Raw genomic sequence first — 27133 nt, 5'->3', positions numbered from 1 at the left:
GACGGTGCGTTATCATGGTGCAAAATCCACGAGTTTTCTGCCCACATTTCTGGTCTCTTTCGGCGAATTACTTCACGCAAACGTCTCATAACGCCCAAATAATACTCTTTGTTTACTGTCTGGCCTTCTGGCAAAAATTCATGATGCACTACACCGTTGTAATCCATGAAAACCGTCAGCATTGCCTTCTTTTTTTGACTGAAAACGACGTGGTTTTTTTGGTCTCGGCTCATTTGGTGAACGCCATTCACTTGCCTGATGTCTGGATTGCGTGTCGTACTCATAAACCCACGTCTCGTCTCCAGTAATGATCCTTTTGATGAATGTGGGATCGGATTCAGCCTCGCAAATCATGTCTTTTGCGACGTCAACACGATCTCTTTTTTGCATGAAATTGAGGTCCTTTGGCACCAACTTTGCTGCTACACGACGGAAACCCAAATCATTAACCACAATGTCTTGGGCGGATCCATAGGCAATGTTCAAGTCCTCCGCTATTTCTCTGATGGTTAATTTGCGGTTATTGACCAACATTTCTTTTACTTTATCAATTTTTTCACCGACTTTCGATGTCGATGGTCTGCCACTGCGTTCATCATCTTCGATTGACTCACGACCACTTCTGAACCGCTCGTGCCACTGGTAAACGACCGTTTTTTTTAGAGAATCGTTGCCGAAACACTTTTCCAACATTTCCAACGTCCGTGCGCCACTAAATCCGTTTTTTACGCAAAATTTAATACAAGTTCGTTGTTGCAAATTTAAATCCATTTCTACAATTGTAAAAAATCGCCAACACACACAGAGATAGATGTACTCTTGGCTACGTAACTTTTGCAAATGTCAAGTTATGACACTAAGATTTAAAGGGAATATCAACAACAGATGTACCAATTTAACAAAAAAAACAGAACTCAAATCGGAACGATGGGAGCGCCACACGGTGGTTATTCCGGGAACTTTTTGATCAAGGTAGTATGTTTCCCTATTACCATGAAAGTGATTACTCAGAATGAAAATATGAATATATTTTGTTCAAACTCGCCCCACTTCATGTTTAGATGGTGTTATTGAATATTTTCCAGAGTTAAATATAAAATAACTTCTTGTATTCTTATGTTTCATAAAGTTTCTACAAATTTAGAGATTTTTGACAATCTATCGTCCAAACTCAAACAACATCAAGTTACTGTTGAAACAGTGTCGTGATCAATAGGTACTTTAACAGAAATGATTGTTACAATGTCATATATACCAATTTATAATAATTCCCAAAGCCATGTTTAGTCATGGCACATTTCCATGCACCATTCAAGTTGGTTGATTTCATAGGTATTAGTGCCCATTTTAAGGTTATCCTATTGTTAACACACTGGCTGTATCCTAACCTGTCATTTTACAAGTTGTTTACTCTCCATAATCTAGCCCCAACAAAAGCCATTACATAAATAATTAGGTCAGCCACAGTGATTTTGCTGGGATCTTTAATGCATTGAAGAGGGACTACTACTGCCACTATGCTCCAGTTTGCATTTTAATACTGTGAAGGGCAACACACTCGAAAGACAAGGCATCCATTCCTAGGTTTGAAATTTTAGAAGCAGCCATGGTCAAAAACATCCTTTAGCCTGCACTTCTGTATTTATTAAAAAAAGATAAACATAAATCTAATTCATGTTTTTACTTATTCAAGGAAAAAGTATAGCACAACATTCACGGAAGGTCCAAAAGATCAGGAAAAATATTAGGTCACTTATGAATGATTTGGAAGCCTGAATTTAGTAAAGCAAAACCGATCAATTTTGGGCACTGGTCCACAAACTCAAGAGGGAAACCAAACTGATATTCAAGAGTGATTTGTAGATTGAACAATATCATCAACTTGAAACTCAAGAGAGGAAAAGGAATGGTTTCAATTAAAAATAAAGAGTCTGTTCCAAAATGATTGCATTACTGTGAATTAATATGGGCAATAGTATGAAACTTTGGTTTTGGATTCAACCAGTTCAATGATTCATGTGATTCTCTCAGTTATTTCTTTCGACAATGAGAGAAGTCCAACGGTTCAATGAATCCAGGAGAGAAGAGGATATGAGACCTGTATGGCTGCATCATCAAAATAATTAGAAACATATATGTTTTTTATCAGTTAAAAGATACTCTTGATAGTTGATAAAAACAAGACACCTCTTTTTTGCTCTCCTTCAATTACGCAATACTTATCATGCATCATAAATGCTACATGACTCTGTTTCTGTACATGCGAACCCACCTACACCTGCGTTTACTTTGCATATGTAACACTGTTTCTCAGTCAGAGATGCATCGCTCCTTGGGGTAACTTTTCAGTTCCAGAAACTTGAGAGAATGAGAACCGTTGGGTGAGGAACTCCAGACTCTGGGACACTCACTTGGGACACCGTGGTCGAGGTGTCCATTGCCCCCTTGCGGCGCATGTCGCTGCTGCCGGTGGTCGATGTCCGCCCCCCAGACGGCCTCTGCCTCCCGCTCACCCTGCCTCCACTGCTGCCACGCTCTTCCTCGTGCTTCTGGCGATGCGCTCGGACGCCAATGCCATCGCCACGCACTTCGTTCTCCATCTTGTCGAGGACTACACTAGCATTGCAATTACGGTCAACAACCAGTCTCTCGGTATCACCAGCGTCGGGGGGCACGACTCCGTCCACACGTCGATGCCTGTTGTTCCTCGCCCCACACACCTGCGCAGGCAGTGAACGCACACTCATGAGTCGACTTCAACATTGCACTTCACAAGCACGAGGCAAATCCCTTCAAGGGGTCCCCATTTTGAGAAAAACTGTCATGAATTAACAAGGAAATGTGTCAGACAATCATTGGAAATCCTGGATTGAGAACCACTTGGAAGTATGATGTTTTCCCACATGAATTAAACTACTACCTAAATTTATTATATATGTTTATGATTACATGTTTAAATTATACATTTTACCATTTATATGTTTAAGGTGGGTCACAGTAGTCCAGGGGGTAAAGCGTTGGGCTGCTGACTGGAGGTCCTGGGTTCGATTCACGGGCAAGCCTCTCTGGACACCCTCAACTCCAGCCAAACTGGTCCCCCTGCCCTCATGTGAGAATTTCACACTCTTTTTGGGCTTAGCACTGGGTGAACTCTACCATTACCTACCCATCCGACCTTCAGGGTGATTGATGTATTTTTGGTTTTTACATGTTTAAGACTGGCATAGGGGTAATAATTCCAGTTCTGTACTGCCTAGTTGACACCATGATGAGAAGTTGAGCGAAATTGACAGTCAAACAGATGCACCCTTCCCCTCATAACAATGCTCCAACAAAAGAGTAGGAATGACTGCGTATGCTACAATCCAAACATCCCAGCAATTATACCCACTGCCAATTACCCTAATGGATGGTGATCTAACACACCCTCAGCCCATAAGATCAAGTCATGGCTTCGGGATAAGATGTGGGTCAGGCAACATTCTACACACTACAAGCCACTGCTATGGTGTGTGGCTGGGGGTGATTACACACCAGACTACTTTTGAGCCAAAATACCGTCTCCTCGTCTGGCACGGGCAGGCAAAGTTATTCTGATCCCTTATCATTCGTGGGAAACATGATGTCTTGAATCTATTTGTGCTACAATTAATCCCACTATTTTCACACGCATGACCTCGCCTGCCATAGTATGATCCGGTTAATGATAACCTACCTTTTCTACATCGTCGCTAAAGAGACGACCTTCCTATTTATGCAAGAGATTTCATCTGTAATTCAACCTTTGCTCGGCAAATAATTCCCAGCCTAGTTTCTCCTATATTTTTCATAAATTACGCAGTTTATCATAATATTTTACCGCTGTAGCTTCTCTACAGGTGATGTAATTCGGCATTCAATCCATCTTTGTGAGGATCCCAAATAGTACGAGCAGCATATTCTGATTACCCACTCTAGCCGAGGCATCGCCTGCAGCGAAAGCAGCCCACTGCGCGCCGTTCAAACAGAAGAGGCTACATGTTGCTGTCCTCACTTGTCTCATGGAGCAGCAACATTTTTATTCATCTTTTTACGGTTAAAGTAAAATTATTTTTCTCTTCAAGGCCAGAGAATTTGACTTCATTCCTTTGCTCGCACCAGATTTAACCTTTTCCCGTTATGGCAATAATGTCACAGTAAATTTCATAGAGTAATAAGACATTTATAAATAGACCTACGTAGCCATTATATAGAATCTGTAAAACATGCATTTCATATTATTCAATTGTTCACAAGAAAAGATAAGTAACAATGAGATCCTACTGTACTCTCATTTCTCATCTCCCTTCATTTCATTATTGTTATTCATATTTTTATTTGCAGCAAACCCCACATAGCAAGGTGGTTGTGCTCTGAAGTAACCCAAGTGTTTGAGAAGTAATTTAACCAAAGAACTTTCATTCTTGGATTGCATATTCCCTAATTCAATTCAGCAATACACTTTTATTAAAATGGATAATGCTACCCACAAAAAATAATATTATATTTATACTTCTATGAACGAGTCCATTTTTTTCATCTATGCATACAATGGGTTTTTTATTCGAGTACCTAAGAGTGTTTGTCAGCATTTTGCAGCACAGTTGATCATCCAGAGTCATCCAACATGTGACATTCACACGCTGTTTGGCTGAGTATTATGGCAGTAATGGGGTACCAGTTACTTTCATTCCCTGAGCTGCCAATGATTGCTCATGAAGACCTCGTAACCCTGAAAAATCACACAGCTTGGGTAAAGCTGTGGGTGGCCAGAGACATCGCCCAGAATCGAACCCAGGCCCTCTGCAGTCAATGGTCCCAACACTCTACCCACTGCACTGAATTTACCACCAATGGGCATTATCGAGCAATGGGTAAACAATCAACAAAATGTATGAAATAAGTATCATCTCAAACAAAATATAACTTTTTCCCGTGATAATCACTAGCAGTGATCATCACTCATTCCACCATGAACTAATGCTAAAATGAGAAATGCCATCACCTCGTATTCCAGCCTTGCCTCCAGTTCCCTCCTGTTGTCAGGCTCAATGTTCTCTTGGTTGTTGTCTAAGCTGGTCACCGCTGGAACTTCATCCTCCACCATGTTGTCCGTTATTCTTCGGGAAGTGGGCGGAGGCGGAGGGGCGGCTGTGGTGGTCTTGCCTCCAACCACGATTGCTGGGGAGGTGGCCATGGTCGGTGCAGCCGGAGGGGAAGGGGCTATTGAATTGTCAATGGCTGGAGTTCGTTCCCAGTCATATGGATCACTTTCTTTCACTCCTCTTCGCTTCATACACCTCTCAAACAATCCAGTCAACATCTGAAACATTAAAAGTTCATTAAGCAAATGGAACATCATTTTCATTTTAGTTTCAAAGCAAATCTACCAAACTAAGCAAAGGGAAGTAATTTTGGAATAATTACAGAGTAGCAAAAATTTTAGACAAAAAATCTGAACCAATGAATCTTGCAGACTGGTTAAGACAGTAAAAGTTATTGAAAATTCTTCTGTTGAAATTTCAAAGTCATTTGGTAATCACTAAAAGGCAGTTTTTGTCAAGTGACATGAATGGACACTTTTCCAAGGACGAAGTGTTGAACTCACCGCGTAGTCTGGTTTATCAGCGTACTCCAAGCTCTGTATGTGTTCCAAAAACTGCTTCAAGTCTGATGGCAAATGTTTTAATAACAGTCTGTGGTCATACTTCTCTTTCATGAGTCCAACCTACGGAATAAAAATGTTTTTCCAATTTTAAAGAAATAATTATAATGCACAATTTAAAATTGCAATTCAGTTATAATACCATTTGCCATATTTACTTCTTTTCCCATCGATAATGCAAACCTTATGTTTAACGTGCCCACAGAACTTTGTAGTTACTGTGAATTTGCATAGATACCGTGCACCCAGAGCTTCATAATAATCTTGAACGTGTATAGATGCTGCGCATCTGTATATATGTACATATGTATGCGTGTAAATATTATATATATATATTGTGTGTAAATATACGCACGCATATATCCATACACTGATAGATGGTAACAACCAATGAATAATTGAAATTGTAATTGCCTGTGGCTATATCTACCGTAAGTATACAGAAGATTAGAGCCAGGTGATGGAAATTAATCCCAAATGACAGAGGGATAACAAAATAAGCAATATATACAAGCCAACACAATATGCCGCCTTTTTGCTTTTTCACTATGATTCGTAAGTCGAAACCAGTGGTAGTAGTAGTAGTATTTAGGGGAAGGAGGCGACCGACAGCTGAGGTCATTTGCGCCATAGGGGATGGACAGGAAAGGATGAAGGGTGGAGAGAAACCCGGCGTCGGCATTAGCCTACTCTTAACGGAAGGCGCCAAGGGGTCCGCAGCTTAACGTCCCATCCGACGGACGGCGTACTCACTCAAAGTGCCCTCCACAAAGCACCTCAAGTAGGGATCGAGATACCTCTGAAAAATATTCAACACCGCTGGGATTTGAACCAGAGCCCTCTGGGTGGGAAGCCAGTACGATAGCCACCGCACAACTCCCGATCCCCAATGTCCAAACCAGATATAGGTTGGTGAGCCCTTTTATTTGCTATATAAATTAACTTTCAGCAAATCAAATATTAAAATATAAGACAATGAATGAACTAGAATTTTCTTGTTTTCTTTGCTTCACTTTGCTTTGTTAGTATAGGCGCTCAGATGTTCTACACACCCCCCAAGCTCTAAGAAAGTACCACCTACGTGTTGATTGTTTCAAACCTGAATTGAGCTGAGCCTTTGTAATCTATATTTTTCTCAAGAAAATTACCCGTGGCGAAGAAAATTGTGCACAGCGATGTTTAAGCTAGTGTGGCAGTTACAGATAACCTTCTGCACAATTCACAAAGTTAGCAGCATGAATATCTACCATAAATGTCATTATAGGCCAGTTGCCCACATAATTTTGTGGATGAGTATGTTATGGTGTGTCATACATTTAGTAAACATTTTCAACCATTCCATTTTCATTTATTATACAGTGTCACAAAAACATAAAATATATTTTATCTAAACAAGCCTTGCTTGATATGATAGCATTTTGGCTTAATTGGCAGGTCACTGATCAACGCAAGTGTCTGGACCTGCAGTGGATTGACAAGAGAGATTCAATCACTGTAAATCTTACTTACTTGTTCTTTGTCTTTAATTTTTCTCCACGGGAGTTGGCCATTAACGAATTCTGCTAACATGTAAAACAACGACCACAGGTCATCATGCCTCCCCATTTCCTTGAAAGAGATATATTTGACTGTTAAACATACCATTATTTAAAGGCTACATTAATACAGCCAAATTTTCAGCAAAGCAAGCAGGAATGTATGCAATTTTATCTATGAATAAATTATAAATGAATCATTACAGATTTATTCCCCAAATGTCTCTGATATCTCCTAAATTTTATATGCATAAACCCATTTGCATTCAAAAGTAACGGATAAAAGTACCTCCGTGATGGTACAAAAATATTGAATAGAATATGATGAGGGCATAATTCTTAAGTCTGATACCTTGTTTTTGTGGGCATTGATGGAAGCGTAGCGAACTGTCCCTCTGAAACCGGCAGCTACCCTTGGAGCCCTGACTTCACCAGTGACTGTTGTATACTGACGAGCAAGGCCAAAGTCTAACATGTAAACCTTTCGTGAGTTATGAGGGAGACGCCCCACAGAGAAATTCGACTGAAAAAGGAAATGAGCAGATTTCATTAAAATGAAAGTTAATTACTAAACAATTTAAAATAAAATGAGATTAAAGCCTCCATTGAAGAGTAGTCTGTACAAAGAAATTATTGAAAGATATGATATGTAAAAGCCTCAAGGATACAAATAACCCTGTAATACTTCGTGACAGGGAGGACACGCAGTCAATCATTTTAATGGGAAATTTAATTTTAAAATGAGTAAATAATCATGTGTAATATTTACAAACTTGAATCTGCATACTTAAAAAGCGCTTTAGTTAGCGAGGGAAGGGGGAGAGCACATTAAATCACTTGAGGAAATTTGCCATCAAAGACTAAAGCTCAAGCTACACATATCCCAGCAATTGTTTTTGGGTACATTTAACTTTTTCCTCAGAAACGAAAAGTAGGGAGACTGATTTTTTCATGGGACATATTAGAAAAAAATCAGCCTAAAATAAGATATGTCACCAATATGTCCAGATTATGCAAAAATCAAATCTTTTTTATTCACATATGACATGCTGTAATAGCATTGAGGGAATATTAGGGGAGGCTGAAAATAATAATAACATTCAACAACTCACAGGTTTGATATCTCGATGTAAGAAGCCAACTTCATGTATACTTTGAACAGCCCGGAGGATTTGTAAACCTAAACGGATGGTTGTGGAAAGAGAAAAGGTTCCCCTGGGCTGGGCACGCCGAAGCTCAGCCAAATTGCGTCCCTGAAGCTGCATCACAACGTAGTTGAAGCGGTCATTTCGTCCACAGCCAATGAAACGGCACACGTGCTCCTTACCTGATGCAAAAAAGAGCATCCAGGGTGCATTAGCCACGCTTTGAATCGAGGGAACATTTGGACACTGATATGAGAGAATTTTAAAAATGATATACAAATTACTTTAATATTCTGACAAGTGCAGCCACACCATAAATGATCAAAAGTGCAAGTTGAAAACGTCAGGCCTAGAAAATCAAAAATCGATTCTCCACATACCTTGGAGTCTTTTAAGGACGGCCACTTCCATTTTCAACACTTGCTTAGGTTGGCGTGCTGACTCCACCTTGAGGGCAACCTGTTCCTTGGTCACCAGATCCAGCCCCTCGTATATTTCTCCAAACCCTCCTCCGCCAATTTTCCTTGCCTTCGAGCATTAACAGAAAGAAATATTTAGGATAAGCTTGACACTCAAACATTTATTTTACTAAACCTTTGTTATTCAATCTCAATGCAAGCTCATTTCAGTAAGGATCACTCTTAATCTATGTCGAAAGAAATAAAAATATTTAGAACATAACGTATCTTGGTTGTTTTCATTTTTCAGTGAAATAAATGATATCAAAACATGTTCTTCTCAAACAGATTTGAAGTTCAGCAAAATATGTCAACTATAGAATTCAATTTGGAGAATTAATCAGTATATATTTACTATGCACGTATTATTCAACCACTTGACAACAATAAGGTACCAGACATCAGGCAATAAATTGAATCAGCAGGGCTTAACCTGATCAATCCCCACAATAATGACAAGAAAACAGTGATTGAAAACGGACATCAGTTCAGTTACATAGCCAACCAAAGGAGATTCTACTTCAGAATGAGAAGACAGTCAATCACGTTAACATATTTCTCCAACAACGTCAATTGAATTTACAATTCATATATTTTTTTTTTAATGTTCAACTGGAGTGTAGCAATGGAACTGTAGTCCAACGATTATTCAAGGCTTCCAATCACGCGACATGCAACGCAGGGGACTCGTGGTGGCAGCACTGAAGCTTCTTCAACCTTGAACACCAGCTGAGGTGCGAGTCATGTGTCATGTGCCAAGGTTATGCGATGAATATTGTAGGCGACCCTTTCAGGAAATGACAAAATCTCTGTGTTGCATACCACATGGTACAAGGAGATCTTTTAAGAAAACTTCTAACTTTATCAATGCAAGGACTTAAAAAACAAACTTTTTTGGCCAAAAACAAACAATGAAACGATTTCTTTGATGTGTCAACCACACTGTGCCTAACCAGCAGTGTAGACAGATTAAGACTACGTGGCTGAAGACCATTTGGGGGATTTTGAAACCATGAACAACATTCTGGAGCAACTGCCCTCCCACGAGCATAGATCAAGAGTGGTCTGGATGGAGTCAGATTCACTGACATTTTTAAGTGCAGATGGGTGATTTGGTTCATGACTAACTTCAGTCAACGCGGTACGTAGCAACATGCGCAACCAAAGTAGCATTGACTGAAAGATGCGGCAGGATGTATAACTATCAAGAGCAAATGTTTTGGTTTCAATGAAACACTAAGAGACTACTTCATTGTTATTTCATTAGGAAGCCAACACAGCTTACCCGGTCCTACCAGATTGTTTTCAACTAATTGGAATTTAAAATTAAAGAGTGATTTTTAAGCTTGTATATAAGTAATTTCTATCTTCGAAGTAAAAAAATATATGCCTTATGCAACGCCACACCAGGAGTGTCTCAAGTGTAGAAAGGGGATGTGCGATGATTTTTCACAACTAGGTTAGGCACATAACTACAGTAAATAATTTTTTTTAAATATTTCAACAAGTTATTTTCCATGCTTTGAAAAATCTACTCAGTTTAATTAACCTAGAAAACTCACTTTGTCATGGATGTTACTTTCAGCTTAAGCCAGTCAGTAAAAAGTTGCATTAAGTTAACATAATCAAATTTCAATTAAGATTTCCCAAATCAGGGGAAAAAGAACCAATGGCTAATCAAAGGTGCTTTTCACAACACCATACCAGTCCTCAGAAACAGATGGGCACAACTGCAAATATCCCAATACTAAAGGAGAATTGCAAAACTTAGAATCTTCGATTCCGCTATTTACTTTAATCGCATAAGTCTAGGGAATGCCTTCCACGTCATTCAGACAGGCTATGACCAATGTCGCACAACTCGGGAGACATGAAATTCAAAAACAGAACAAAAAAATTTGGCCAAATTATGAATTCTTCCCCAAATGCAATGCTTCTAAGCTGCAGATTTTAAATCTCAACTATTTGTGAAACCAAAAATAAACAACAAATATAAATGGCAACAATAAATGCCTCTCATCCCGGTGCCAAATCACTTTTAAGACCAGGGCGATCTTTGGGCGATCATTTCCTTCAATTAAGGAATTGAAACAATGCAAAGAGTCAACAGCAATTAGGAGTATGGCACTGATGTCCCGGAGACTGACTCACTACTTTCCACCGCTCCTTGACCACATGGCCCGGCTGTAAGAGATCTTCACTTGTCATTGTGATGTGGTCTGCACAATTGTTGTTGGCGTCCGTTTCAGAGTCGTCCCCACACAGGGCACCGTTGGCCCCTACCAGGCAGCTCTGTTCCCTGAAACACACAAACAAAAGACACTCTGCACTGACCCATCTCTTCAGCAAATAATAAAACAGACAGTGACGAGTACAATAATTAAAGTAGTCATCAAAAAGCTGGACAGTTGTGTAAGTAACAAGTAAGTGCAAGGACTGACGACCATGTGGAATATTTTATTGAGTAAAATTAAGTGTCGGAGCCAAATTAAACTTATGGGATGAATAAAAATTTAAGCTTTGCCCAGAGCAGAGTGACCCGAATGATCTGACTCTGAGCAATGGTGCCAAACCATACACTAATGCTGCTGGACCACACTAGTTTGCCATGTCCCGAGGAAATACCAAAGACTGCTTTCTCCTCGGACATGTGCTATTTCAGTAAACTGAATTATGATATAGCATTGCACCAGAATGATTCCATACGAATCAACCAAACAAATAGGAATATTTATCTGAAAAGCGGTAACTTTAGTCTGCACCTTACCCAATGAGCCAATAATAACAATGCCAACTTATCCAATGCATGGGATCTCGTTGGGTGGGTCAATATAGAATTTATGTGCAATATTTAAGAACTTTTGCATTCCTTAGCTTTCTCAAGATGACCTTAATAGGCTGCCAGCATGAGATATCTAATCACAACCTCAATTCGATTCTAAGGTAACCTAGACATTGAAGGAGCCTTTTGCAAGTCCCTAACCACCATTATCATTTACTGTGGGCTTTCACTCCCATGCCCAACATTACTCCCCTTTCCAACTTCTTTGAACCTTTTGCCTGGCTCCATGATGTGCCAAAAGTATATTCCTTCCTTCCTCTACTCCACTCCTTTAACATTTTACATCGATTAAGGCCTTCCACACTCCAAAACATCTCAATTATTCCTCCGCCCACTTTGTCAACCCATAAAACATTAATGGTGTTGGGCATAACTTTGTGAAGCTGCTTCCTATGTAAGGCTCCAGAAATTACATTCACAGCCATTAACACACCAATGCTGAAGTCAAAAAACAAAACAACCGATCTTCCCACCAAATATTTTATTAGGTACGACTACTTTCAACGCACCAATATTACTTTACTTCAGTGATAATGGATTTCTACGAAGCTAAGACTGAACACAACAAATACCATGACACTCCTATGGTTTATGCCTGAAAGGTCCTCAGAATTCCACAACCAGAATTTACAACAATATTACAATTTGTATTTGCTCTATTTCCTCAACTACAACTTCCAAGGCCCAAAATTCTGGAACTATCTAAAGGCTATTAAAATGTAAATGAGTTCCTTGCTCATGACTTTAACTAATGAGCATATTGTATCTCTGATTATTCATTGTAATAACTTTTCATCTATGCATTCCATTGACAAAACTCACGGAATTTTATATCCCGATGATGTTCATAAATTATTATTGTGGTCATCTATACTTGATTTTCCACAGAATTTCAATTTTGAACAACCTGATTTCATTACTTTGCACCATGATAGTCATCAGGAGCACAATATGGCAATCAGAAGCTATTAATACTCTCGGGATGGGGCGTGCAGCGTTGAGAGGGATAAAGAGGCACTGGTGGCGAGAATTCTGCTCTCAAGGCCTGCTTTGAGGGTCTGAGGAGGAGTCGAGCAATCAGTTGATGAATGGGGGGACCTGCTAGGGAGGAGAAGAAAGGGGAAAAGACAATAAGGGAGCCACGTAGGTCAACTTATGGTGACTGTGGCAAAGGCCCAAGACATTACCCACAATGAGGGTATACTTTGCAAAACGCTTCAACTATTTCCATCAGTTGAAATAAGTCAAGCATGGGCTCGTAAATCTGGGTGTGGAATTTAGTGTGGTCAAAAATTGCAGATGTGACTCTCTTCCAAAGGACCATATGGAGAACTCATTAGCAAAGGAGAAGACCTATTGACACACCCTGAGGCACAATTGTTTAGTTAGATACATAATACAAGAGAATGCCCCACGAGGAAGGCCGACAGACGGGGACTTTCAAGGATGTAAAACGGGGAAGCAATCAAGGGGTGAAGGGAATCAACATAGAATAAAAAACAATGGAGGGGAGACAGTTAATCTTAGGATTGAAGTAATGATGAGGATTCTCTTCAAAGAGATATTTAACAGAAAGTGATATAGAATTGTCTTTCTGGAAACTCTGCTCTGTGATTCCTGATTCTGCTTTCATAAACTGTCTTGTTCTTTTTCTGCCTTTTGCAAATATTAATCACTGGATGGTCAACACTTTTCGATTATCCTTTTCCTACCTCTTCCCATCCAGTTCTCGCCCTCCTCCTCCGAATCCGGACGCTTCCACCACCCTTACGTGCCCACCCCAAGGAGGTGCGGTTGGCCCTTCTTTGAGACCAGAGCGGCATTTACCATATTGTATACAACTTGGGTGAATGGGCAACCAAATCCTTCCAACACAATTCTTTGTTTCCCATAGACCACTTCCACGAAGATCAGGAGGAGCAGGCAATTGGCAATTTAAGACAATTGATGACAAGTTGCTTTATTCTGCCATTGCGGTTTCGTTTCAGAGACATAACACGTATTTCCTTATTCTGTTTTCTTCCCTTTGAAAGAGAGCACTCTCGACTCACTTCTCACTTTGGGAGACAACGCCAGAGCATCGGAGTACAACAAATGCTTCAGTCTTGCCTGCAGTTGGCCAAAGGGATTGCAGGATGCAACGACCCAATACCCTTGGTCTTTGGCCCCTCAACAACCTCACTCAAAAAATACTGGCACACCTGCAGGAACCCAGGGGAATTTTTCCCAGCTTTTGACATCACTTGCCCACAGGAAAGGAAGAATCGAGCATGCCTGTGGAGTAATTTTCAATGCTCAGGTACTAAATTTGTCGGATTATTTCCAAAATCCAATGGCAATACAACTGAAGTCATCACATCTGATAAACGTTTTTGCTTCACACAATCTGGATTAACATTTCAATTCTTTCTGCTTTCAATTCTGATGGTTGAAATCAAACATCGCACCACATGGAATTAAGCGTCTTAATTTAGGTTGATCAACCCACAGTCCCAGGCTTATTTTTGAAGCGTTTTTATCATTTTGGATTCATAAACAAATCATATAAACTATTTCTTATTTCATCTATCACTTAAGAAGGTTCTTATGAAGATTGAAGTAAAACAACATTTGGTGGATTTTTTTCCGAAATGGTTTATTTCCCTTTACAAACTTGACAGAGGACTTTAAGCTTGCTCAGGGTTGAGAGGATGGCTAATGGAGTAATCAATCCACCCTTATCTCTCATCACTACGAGCAATATCCCCATTATTGAAAGCCACTGGAAAATTACTTGAGTGGCCACAACGAGGAGTCTTCAAAAAATCGAAAGGATCGAAGTGTTTCACAATACTTGCCTCATGTGTAATCATTGAACCATCATAACTCTTCCCGATTTAATGCCGAGACGAACTCGGGAAACAAAACCACGAACGAATCCCTTATTGACGTGGCGATGCCGAGACATGAAAAGTGAATGGGAGATCACAAGTGGGGATCCACGCGGGGTCTAAGGCTCCATTACACGCAATCACGTGCCCCGAACGTTCTCGACGCGTGGACCGCACCCCACCCCCCGGCGACAACCACCCCGCCCCCTCGTTGCTATAAACATTTTAAATATATGCGATGATAAAATCGCACCTGAGTATTCGAGGCTACAAATTACGGCTGGAGAGAGAACTCCACGTCCAAAGAGCGGCGGGAGGCAATCGAGCGGTTCCAGAGACACCACCGAGAGACGTTCCCACGGCAATGAACCGCCCCCCTCGGCTTGGGGTGGGGGTGCACTAAGGTGCGCCCTTTCAGTGCTGTCCCCCGGCAACGAAAATCACGTCGCAACATCCGAGCACATTTCAACTCACTGCTGCGGGACTCACGCTCCGGACAATCCCGAAGGTCTCGTTCCCACGAACTGCAAATCATGCCACTGGCTACTACATTTTATGTATACAATCTCATATCATTCGTCAAGAAAAGCATGCATACATGCACCCGACACCTAAATATCCATCATCACGGTGCACGGGCGCAACTTTAAATAAGAATTGAGGCAAGATGATGAGGATTACTCCCTCTTTTATTCCTACTTTACGCCAACGATACTGACTCCGTAGTCACCCGTAAGATACGCTTATTTGCTGATGTTGCAGTGGTTTACCGTGATATCCGTGATACTTAGGACACAGCAGCTCTATCAGATGACCTTGATGCGATACAACGGTGGTGCGACACTTGGCAATCAGAATTAAACTTTAAAAAGTGCGCAGTCATAAATTTCAGGAAAAGAGCGTTTCCCACCCGAGGGGAGGCTGAGGCACGCACCAAAACCCTTCCACCAGCAACTTCACTTTTTCATCCGAGATTTCCTCATATTTTTATTCATTGAGCTAAATCTGCAGAGCGCGACGGAAGACCTTAAAAAACGGATTATGACTCGGCGGCGTTCGTAAACATAATTGCACCGGCAAAAATAATTCCTGGCAATAAGGGCCAAGCGACCGCTCGCCTCTTGCAATCATTATGCCGTATTAATCGCAGCGCACTACTTTTTTAAAGTTTTGGAACGAATCGATAAAACAATCGCAGTCGAAGCAATTGGGTCGTGGAATCACGAGATTTATCGAGTCACGTTTTCAGTGCCAACTTCCCCTTTCGTATTGCAGAGACCAGAGAGATAGGCAAGGCTTCGTTTCATTCGAGTCTGTTTCCTCCTCCGCCCCCCTTCCGCCCTTCTTATCAAAAACGGAAGAGTTCTACCGCGCGAAAATCAATAGCGGCTAGTTTTCTCAAATTGTGGCTTCGGGACTGCGGCTTTGAATAAAACGAAACACATTCCATTTTCAATATTCCTCGCCTTCGGAGAGAGATTCGGGCGTAAACAGGAAGAAAAAAAGAACGGAAATAGATAAACAGACCCCCGGAATCACGCCGGACGTGTATCCCTTCCTGGACCTCAAGATGTCTCCGAGATTCCGGCGCCAAAAAGAGAAGGCCACTGCCTAGGATCATTATTCAAAAAAATTTAACTAAGAAAAAAGCTCGCGGTGTTTCGAGAAGCTTGCACCGGTTACCAACCACGAAGACAAGCGCGCTTCCGATCCGCTGCGATGGGTTGAATGGCCACGGACGGCATCGGTTCGCGGAAAGAAACGCGGCGCGCAGTTGCGACTCGGTGCGTCGTCCGCGGGCAGGGCGAGTGTGTTTGCACGAGGGGCCCCGCCCGCCCCCACCTCCACACCCGCCTTCCACCTCCGCCAGTTTCGGGAGCGCCAGCTCCACCTCCGTATGCACTCTCCGGGCAAAAATTCGAAACATGATCTGACCCTTTTTCTCGTGTTCAGTTGCTAATTAATCGGCCCCGCGGCGAAACCTGATTTTTAGCTTTAAAACCATGCCAAGATACACCATTCCGCTCAACTTGGGCGGACCGATTCACTGACGGGAGATGATTATCATCGAGACTAGTTTAAGGTGGGTTTCTTTACTTCATGCACCCCTTACATTTATTCAAGTTTCAACCCACACGCCACCTGACGTCAAATACGCCCCCCCCCCACACTACAAACAAATAGTACGGTGGTTTTTACAAATAGCCCGAGTGGCATGAAACTGGACATGAGGAAATTATTAATACAAGTCGTCATCCTAGACCCTGATGAGCTTATGAATTATGAGCCTTCAATGGCTGACTTACTTGAACTGTGCCAAGTGAAAAATGCAGTTCACTCAAACACGCGAATTTCAGTCCTCCAATACAAGGTTTGCATTAAATGTATCGGGCTAACTTTCAGGAATATCTATTCATTTCAGATATCGCTAGAATGTCTCAAATCTCTTTCGCTTATTTATTTAGGTACCCTACAGACCACCGCGAGGTTCTGATCCGGTGTGTAATCACCTACCGCGAGGGGGTGATTACACACCGGACTTATTTTGACCCGAATATGACCCTACCGAGGTCGGGTAATGTTATTATGATCCCTTACGGTTCGTGGGGAAAATAATATCTTAAATCCATCTGTTCTACACTTGATCTCTCTAATTTCATTGACGTGATCTCATCTACCGTAGTACGATTTGGGAAAAAATACACTTTCAACATCACTACTGAAGATACCTCCTTCCAATTCATCTGCAAGAGCTTCAATCTGTAATTTAACATTCGCTCCACTGAGTGATTTCCAGCCTTTGTACTCTAATATTTTGGATACGCTACTATTTTTATCATAACAACAACGTTTCACGAATATACACAACCTCTACGCTGCACGCGATCCAATTAGGCAATTAATCCAACTTCGTTTAGGATCCCATATGCCTGCAGCATATTCTACAAATGAGGACTATCCAGCGAAAGATAACACTTTGTCTTTGACCATTTCATCACATTTACCTTGTACTCTTCTAATTAATGCTATTTTTTTGTTAGCAAATCCACATATTCCCCCTAGTATATTTTTCACCCAGGAGAGGTCGTGAGTGAGGGCAACGCCTGGTTATTTAATTGAGTCTACATAGTATTCCATTTCGGTGTTCCCGATGCATTAATCGTTCGGGAGGGAAATACTCTTTTTCCAGAAATTTGTAACTGCGCACTTTTTTATGTTTAATTCTAATTGCCAAGGGTCACACGGGCATTTGTACAGCATTAATGTCATCTGATTAAGCCGAATCTGAATGCTCTCTCCCGAAGTAAGAATACCATGGACAAAAAGCGCAAGTTGTGTCTCACAGGGTCAACCTTTTCGGAAACCGTGCTGATTTCTCATCAATAACCCCCGATTATCGAGGTGTCTCACGATCGAACGAGCAAATATAAGTTCCATAACCTTGCACAAATTGAATGCGAGGGAAATAGGTCTCTGTGATTCCTCGGTTTCCCCTCGTCTCCTTTCTTATACATTGATGTTACGTCAGCCGTTTTCCAATCTCAAGGAACCTTGTGATCCACCAGCAACTTCTTAAATATTATTTCTAGATACGACGCAATCGCCGAAGCTAGATCCTTAAATACTAGGCTTAATAAGTTTCAGCAAACGTTCTATTCTATCATATGAGATTTCAATATTGGGCATCGGTTTACCGGTTGGACGACTTGGTAAGCTATCGGGATTATTCTGTGAGATATTAGTGAAGACGCTTTGAAAGAAGGATTTTAATCAGTTAGCCTTTTCCAAACTACTGGTTACTCTTTCACCTTTATTATTTTTGAGTGATTTAGCATTGGACCTATTTCCCTCAACTTCTCTGACGTATGACCAAAATGCTTTTGGATTCTCTTTCGAATTTCCCGCAAACCTTTTCCTTTGGAATTCGCTTCATGCTTTCCGAAATTCATTCTTGGCATTCACCCTGGATATCCTGTGATCATAAGTGATTTCATTCTTTTTGTCGCCAGAGATATCATCCCTAATATTTTACATCTTGGCGTGACATAGCCTTTGAAGTCGTAATGCCTTCCTAACATCCGCGTTGTACCATCTGGGCCCCGCGGTATCTTTTATAAATTCACCGAGAATTAAATTGTTGACTGCTGAGCGCGTGGTCTCAAGGAAGTGATTCCATGTATCCTTACTATTTCGCTGATTACTACCTTTCTTAAAACTATCGAATGGATTCTGTAGCACGCAATCCAGGCCATTGTAGTCCCCTTCTCTCAACGAGTAAATTTTCTTGTTTGGGACCCCATGCAGCGAAAAATTCTGCAATCAGTACAAATGTTGTTCACCCCGAATTTCAAGTTTATTTGGATATACGTAATTCCGCAGCCGTCTAGATTATCGCAGAGGGATGCAGACTTGCAGCCGATCGAAGAGGAGTCGCATTTGCCCGAATGGAAGATAGGGACTGGGGTCTCCTGGGGAGTCGTCGGTAGCTCTGAAGGAGTATTTCACGGCAATCCGAAAAGCGGTAATAATTCAAATTCGGTGCCTTTCAATGTGGTCTTCCAATACCTCGAAAATGCCACCGATGTACAAAAGATACTCATTGCGCAGAAATTATCACAAATTCTGAACCTTAACTTAGAATTAAATGCGAGCATACGATTTTTCATTTTGACTCCACACGCCATGCAAAATGCTATCAGGGAATGTCTCGGGGTTCGAATGGTGCGGTGGCTATCGTATTGGCTTCCCACCCGGCGAACCCGAGTTCCAATCCCGGTGGTGTTGAATATTTTTCAGAGGTATCTAGATCCCTACTTGAGGTGCTTTGTGGAAGGCACTTTGAGTGAGTACACCGTTAGTCGGATGGGGCGTTTAACTGTGTGACCCACGGCACCTTTCGTTAAGAGAGTAGGCTAATGCCGACGCCGGGTTTCTCTCCACCCTTCATCCTTTCCTGCCCATCCCTTATAGTGCAAATGACTTCGGCTGTCGGGCGCCTCCTTCCCCTCAAAACTACTACTACTACAAATTGCTCATCGTCACGTACTTACCCTAGCTTGTATGAAGATACATTGAAAAAAAACATCGTGAAAGGCATTAGTTCAATGAAATATTACTCCCGCGCCAAATGAAAATGAAAGAACGCTCCAGTACACAACGCCTCGCGGTTAGCCAGCACGAGTACGTGTCGCGCTTTCGTACTTCCTTCTTTGATCTAGCACTTCCACACACCTAATTCACCTACATCATTTCTAAATGCAGTTCTTGTATTTAAACTTTCATTCCCACGCAGAAAAAAGGCTATTCCAACGAGCACTCAGCCCGAACCTCGACTGGAGCGCGCCTACTGCAAGAGACAGGAAGGATGTTGGCTGCAAATGAAGTGAGTCATGCGCAAACCCTCAATTAAGACCGAGAATATGACCAACTACTTCCCCCGTCCAAATTAAGATTGAATGGGCCGTATCATTCCTTCGTCGCAGGCTGTAGTTCTCTCACGGTGACATTGCGGAATCTATTGATATCCACGCAAACTGTTGTCTTCTCCATTTGGATATCCATTAATTTTCTTAATAAAACATTCGGAAGGGTTATTGAGTTTATTATTTTCAATTTTAACGCGAGAATTACGGGGGGGCATAATTTTGATATCGGTTTTGGAATTTTATATATTTGTTTATTTACATATACCCCGCAAGCCACCGCTAGGATGTGCGGCAGGGGATGGATACAAACAATTTATGTACACCTATAAATTTCTGCAGGAAAAAAACACACATGCTGGCGTCTAAACCCAGTGGGGCGGCGAGTAAGTGATGGTGTCACGTTAAAAACACTATTGAGGAAGGCAACGGGAAACCACCTCAATTATCATTCCCAAGATAAATATGATGGACAAAACAGAGATTTTGAGTCCTGGAAACTACGGGGCTCGGCCCAATCGGCCGTGTGTCGTGCCCGGCAGCGGGGGAGGCAAGGCTTCCGCGGTCGTCATCCCACGAAACCCTTGCAAGGGAAAACCAGCAGCAGCAGGACAGAAGACGAAGGAGAAGAAGACCTAATTAGTTACAATAGGAACGTGGAATGTTGGGACAATGATGAGGACAGGGAAATTGGAGAATGTTAAGCGAGAGATGCAAAGGGGAAAAATAAGTATTTTAGGTCTATGCGAGGTGAAATGGAAGGATAGCGGGGATAACTGGAGTGATAAGTATAGAATAATATACAGCGGTGGGGACGAGAGACAACGAGGGATTGCCATAGTATTAAATGAAGAGGTAGGAAGAATCGTAGTCAACATAGAGCAGGTAACGGATAGAATATTGCTAGTAGAGATAAGCAATAAACGCAGAACTGACGAACTTGGTTATTACTCAATATACATGCCACCGAGCAACCATACGGAGGAAGAGGTCGATAGGAAATACGATCAATTAGAGGCCATAATCGCGTGTGTTCCCGTAGGGAAACATTTGATAGGGATGGAGGATTGGAATGCGACGGTAGGCGAAGGAAGAGATGGTGATGAGGTGAGGAACTACGGTTTAGGCACGAGGTTCTATTATTATCCTGTATACTGATCACTCCAGTTATCCCCGCTATCCCCTCATCTCACCTCGCATAGACCTAAAATATCTATATTTCCCCTTTCCATCTCTCGCTTAACATTTTCCAATTTCCCTGTCCTCATTATTGTCCTAACATTCTACGTTCCTATTGTAACTAATTTGGTCTTCTTCTCCTGCGTCTTCTGTCCTGCTGCTGCTGGTTTTCCCTTGCAAGGGTTTCGTGGGATGACGACCGCGGAAGCCTTGCCTCCCCCGCTGCCGGGCACGACACACGGCCGATTGGGCCGAGCCCCGTGGTTGCCAGGACTCAAAATCTCTGTATTGTCCATCATATTTATCTTGGGAATGATAATTGAGGTGGTTTCCCGTTGCCTTCCTCAATAGTGGTTTTAACGTGACACCATCACTTACTGGCCGCCCCACTGGGGTCAGACGCCATTGCAGCCGCCTCACTGAGGAAGAGACGCTGCGTGGACTACCTTTCGTCTGGCTCCTAACCTTCGACCTATCTGGCATGGGTGACCCTATTAGGAGCAATTATTATTACTCCCGCCAGCACAGCTCTAGGGGTCATCGGAACGCGGAAGCCCTTCCACCCCGTCAAGGTGGTAGTACGGGGACGGACGCAGATCTTGTCTTTCAATAATAGACATCCCTTGAGATTTATTCCGACTCCGTCGCATCCACACAAAATTTCGAAATTCATTTCACTGCTGTCTATGCAATTATATCAGCGGTTAAGCGGCGCCCATAACACAGTTTTCCGGAACGAATAGCAACGAAAAAATTTAGAGAAGAGAATCGAAACTTTCTTTTGAAATTTTTCGAAAACAATTTAAATTAGTCTATTGGTAGCAGTGGGTGGCGGTAGTCCAGCGGGTAGAGCATTGGACTTCTGATAGGAGGGTTTCGGGTTCGATTCCCGGGCAAGTCTTTGGGCACCTGCAGCTCCACCCAAACTATGTGATTTTTCGGGTACCAGATCTTTCTGGGAAACCATAACTGGCGCAGGGAAAGGAACTGGGCCCTCTACCCTGATGTGTGAATTTCACATGCCGTATAGGGCTTAGTACTGGGTGAACTCTGCCATCACCTACCAATACGACCTCCGGGTTGATTACTGTGTTTATGGTTTTTTTTATGGTTATATTGGCAGCAGCAGTGCATGGGCCAGATGCATGGGGTTTAGGTGCATCCTGAAAACTAAAACAAGTTCCCATTGACCGCCGTAATTCATAGCTTAATCCTGATAACTAAATAGTAATCACACCCCGATAATTTCCTTTATATTCCTGCTCACTGAGTAACTCAATGCGCACGTCTTTATGATACTCGCGTATAATTATCTCATAACTCACAGTGATTGCCTTCTCAGCAAAACCTGCCATCTCTTAACAGTAGAAAAAACTGTAATCATTACAGAAAACCCAACTAAGAAAAAGTAAACACTTTCCGTTTTTGTTATGGAAAAAGGGATACTGTTAATGGCCTCAGGCAACGCCTTCAACGAATTTTATTCAAGCCGCCTAAAAATTGAAGGGATCGTCGGCGCATCATCGAGTGGTGGTAGGAAGGGACGGTGCCCACCGAAGGACGAGTGGAGGTGGGAAGGGACGATCCCCCCCCGAAGGACGAGTGGCGGTGGGAAGGGACGGGGAAGGCGGACGGACGGGCGGGCGGGCGCGAGGGACACCCACCAGCGGAATGATCGGGCTAACGGCCATACCATGAAGAATGAGAATCTTTTCGATGCAAAGAAAACGACCGGTGGCGGGAGAACGAAGCAACTTGAAGAGATGAAATCGGACGAAAGGGGGGTGGGGCACGGGGGCGTAAGTGCGTACTCATTTGTGTCACGCCACCTCCCCAGGCAACACTCGCGGCGGCCGGGGAGGGCTCGAAATCACGTCGTTGTGCACGACCTCCTCCTCTGCTTGGCCCGTGCTTAATCGGTGCTCCATCAAATCGTAAGTTTCACGGAAGCACGGGTCCCCCTCTTCACTCGGCAGCGGTTGGCCGCAAATGCATTGCGAATGAGAGGCGTGGTCATTCCCAACTGCCCAAGCCGGACATTCGAACAAAAGGCGAAATGCCCTTGATGGTCAAAGAAGACGAAAACGAAAGATGGAATCGGGAGCGAGACTGAAAGGTTGGAGAAAATAGAATCAGCGAATCTTTGTCGAAATAGTCGAGCCCAAGAATAGATCTCGTGTCATCGAGAAAACCTTGAGCATCACCGCGCGTACGCTGACCTTCAAATTTAGGGCTGTCCTATAAGGCAACATATTAATTGCACCCCTGTGATACGAACGGGGATGAAGGATATGAACAGAGCGAAAAGACCTAATCTCACGAACGAAGACGGAAATGGGCACGAGATCGGACAATTGCGAATTTTTGGGACGAAGTAATGGCTAAACAAACACACACTTAACTCTGATCTACTCGGCCAACACGGAGATGGAATTGTGGCATTAATTTTGACGTAATACATTACGAAAACTAAACCTCAACTTCAAATTACATTTACGGAGCTGGGAAAGTTGTAATTATTAAACGGAACAATTCCATAGTTTTGGGGAGAAGAACGAGACATACTTGAGGGTAAGTCCATGTTAATAAATTGGCCGATTAAAAGGAATGACACGGGCGAGAATAACCAGCAGCAATCGGACTTGGTCGGCCCATCAGAATTCTACCTGAATTGAGAACACGCTTCAAGAGCACGACTTCACTTCTTCTCAAGAGTGCCCCAGGAGGAATTTCGGTTCTGGGGAATTTTACGGAAAATGGAAAAAAATACCCAAGTACCGGCATGAGTGCAAATATATGTATATTATACGGTCGGAGCAGAACATACGCACGTGGAAAACATTTCCGAGAAAATAATAAACACAAGAGGAGGAATCAGGTCCTGCTCCATTTATTTGGCGTTGGCATTTCACAAGAATCGATTCGAACGACTTGTATTTTGTAGTTTTTTAGTTCCCGGAAAACCACCGCTAGGATGTGTGCCAGGGGGTTAAATTAACTTCTGATTAACGGTCTAAAAAGTTTGCTCAGGCAACTGACTTATGCAGAGAGAAAAAGTTGACGCACGCGAATAACTAAGGAGAGGCAAATGAAAAAAGATTATTCGCATTCGCCATCGAATTTGGCAAGCGCATGAATGAAAAAAGAAGAACCTGACAAGGAAACGCATTGCATCAGATTGGTTTAAGAATGTCTCCCTACTCTCGATTAGCATCGCTAGAGATGAAGAGATGTGTGTGTATCATAGATATGCGAGAGGGAGCCCCCCCTCGAAAATAAGACGGTCGCATGAATGGAGCAGTTGCCCATAGAAGCGAGTGCCCGAGGCGGCGGGGAGTGTGCAAGGGCAGTGCTTCGGCAGCATCGACATAAGCGAGACAAATAAGACGAGACATCCCCTGGACATCGGCGCTGAGTAATTAAAACGATGGAAACCCTGGCGAATCCACAATTATGAGGAAGGCAATGTCCCCAGGTCGTCCTTTCTGCCGCTAGAATAAAAACTTAGCGTGCCATTTCATTAATACCCGCCAAATCTAATGAGCCCATTGATCTTCGTTATACTCCCCAAGACAATACACACGTGGAAATAAATGGGATTAGGTGTCCCCCCCTTCCCCAGTATGTCCTTCTATCTCTCTCTAGAACACGCGAAGGCAGTCCCCGACGAAAGGCTAACCCAGCCAGCAGAGCAAAGAGAAGCGAGGATGGGGCGCCATGGAAATTAAATTCATCGTCGGATACGAGAAACGTAAGCAATTAGGTTAGGTACACGCATGAAAACAACCAGCCTGCATTCCAAATGAGCTCTCCAAGAGACTCGGTTACCACCGCAGGCAACGGGTTTATCAAACGAGAAAGATTAACTCGGCGGACCAATGATGAAAAGGCAAGGCACAGACACATTAATTCCCAGCTGCTTTGCCGAGGGCGATGCCCTTGCAGTGAAAACACGAGCAAATATCCCAAAAGACGACGCATTACTCATTCAACGATTGAGAAAAGTAATGGCTAAGAGAGAAGGAAACAGCTTTTCGCTAACGCTGCCATGATTTAACGCAAGTCATTAACAACTGGAATGGCACAAGCAAGACGGACATTGGGTCGGAAGGCCCCTCGAGAAGAGAGGCCGTCGTGGAGGATTGGCCAAGATTAGGAAATCAGTTGCCGATTGGCAATAACTATCGGCGACTCGAACGGTCATTCATTCGTCAAGGATCTATATCAATATAATTGCTACTAAATTAAGCATTAGGCAAGTTTCTCGCTCCAAAATACCATCTCGGAGGGGCAATGCGCTCAGTGAGAGTGCAGGAGAGAGCGGAGGACATCTCCACGCCCAACATCAATCAATGCGGGGCCGGAACCTCCCCGATTCCCCGGCACTACAGCGCACCATCGACCGGGCCAAGATGTCCCGCTCGTCGCAATAGGCAACGCGGATTGGAACGAGCTAAAGCACGGCGGGGAAGGTCCGTCCGACTGCACACGGCAGCATTTGGTCCTTGGAAGTACACGCGCCCGAAGTGAAGGACCACGCGAAAGACGTCTTAAAAACGCTAGGGAGCACAAACCATTCGAGCACGGGCTCTTATTACTAACCATACATTCAAAATTGGTTTACCAACCAGGGACAGACAACTGTGTACGTAGCCGTTAGTTTGAACCTTGCTAGTGGGAACTTGGAATCTTATTCCAAAGTTACAGCATCGAGTTGCCAAGTACACCTCTTTTATATACATGTTTATATATATATATATATATATATATATATATATATATATATATATATATATATAAGGGTATATATATATACATATATATATATATATATATATATACCTGTATATATATTTTACACAGTAACAAACAATATAGAAAAACAAAAAAAAATCACTCGCACGTTATTTCTTGATAATTTCGAAGGATTTCTACCCCGTCTTCATCGGAAGATAGAGAAGTAATGATTACTTCTATAACTTCCGATGAAGACGGAGTAGAATTCCGTCGAAATTATCAAGAAATAACGTGCGAGTGATATTTTTTGAGTTTCTATACTGTTTGTTACTGTGTAGTGTACTATTCGGCACATCCGTGTTACGTCGATGAAATCATCTATATAGATATATATATAAATATACATATACAATTATTATTAGGCAATCTACCGGTTAAGGTAGGTTTTTGGACGACATAATTACTAATTAAAAAATTTGCGACCCCTAGCAAAACATAACATCCTACTTCACAGTAGCTCCCTTCATCCCGTCCAACATCCCTATCCTGTTCCTTCCCTTTCCTCTTTTGCCCAACATTCTCCCCTCAATCACAGTCTTCAACATCCCCCTGCCGGTCAACACCCCCTTCATCCACTTTTCCTGCCTCCATAGGATTGCTCCCAACAAACCCCTCTCTTCGCCCACCATACCAAGTACTTCCTCGTTTGTTTTCTTCTCTGTCCATTTCACCTTCTCCATTCTTCTCCACACCCACATTTCAAAAGCCTCCAGTCTACGTTTATCCTCCTGCTTCAATGACCACGTTTCGCACGCGCCGCACATTGCTACGCTCCATATCAAAGTTTTTACGAGTCTTTTCTTAACATCCTTACTCAACGTCCCTGTCATCAACTCCCTCCTCCTTGTTCAAGCCTATTTGCCTAGCGCAATTCGTCTCCTTACGTCCCTACTACATTGACCGTGTTGGTCCACAATATTCACAGATACGTAAACTGTTCTACCTGCTCTAGTTTTTTGCCCCCCTATTTTACTGTCTAGCTTAGCCTTTTACTCTCTAGAAAATCGCATAACCTTTGTTTTATTAATATTGATTTTCATCCCATACCTGTCGCACTGAATTTCCAATTAACGAACCAATGCTTGCAACCCCTTGGCTGACTGACAAACTAAAGCTTGGTCATCAGCGAACCTAACGGATATTACGATTTCCTCGCCTTCTTTCATTCCTACCTCCAGTTCTTCCCATGCCTCTTTAATCA

General features: G+C 42.5%; 1 protein-coding gene across 10 annotated transcripts in view; it reads right to left on the bottom strand.

The window, feature by feature from the left end:
- Asator (tau-tubulin kinase asator) overlaps positions 1-27133 on the bottom strand; it is a 225378-nt gene that overhangs the window by 65637 nt on the left and 132608 nt on the right. For all 10 annotated transcript variants that reach the window (XM_071594510.1, XM_071594504.1, XM_071594511.1 and 7 more), the window contains 8 exons: positions 10973-11120; positions 8744-8891; positions 8331-8545; positions 7571-7741; positions 7193-7291; positions 5627-5746; positions 5024-5341; positions 2412-2720 (listed from right to left, as the gene is read on the bottom strand). In XM_071594510.1, the coding sequence (XP_071450611.1) occupies positions 2412-2720; positions 5024-5341; positions 5627-5746; positions 7193-7291; positions 7571-7741; positions 8331-8545; positions 8744-8891; positions 10973-11120 (1528 nt within the window). The remainder of the gene's footprint in view (positions 1-2411; positions 2721-5023; positions 5342-5626; positions 5747-7192; positions 7292-7570; positions 7742-8330; positions 8546-8743; positions 8892-10972; positions 11121-27133) is intronic.

This window comes from Hetaerina americana, unplaced genomic scaffold, assembly GCF_022747635.1.
Source record: "Hetaerina americana unplaced genomic scaffold, ioHetAmer1.1.p SCAF_62, whole genome shotgun sequence".
NCBI classification, from domain to species: domain Eukaryota; kingdom Metazoa; phylum Arthropoda; class Insecta; order Odonata; family Calopterygidae; genus Hetaerina; species Hetaerina americana.
This window is presented reverse-complemented; position numbering and strand designations above follow the sequence as displayed.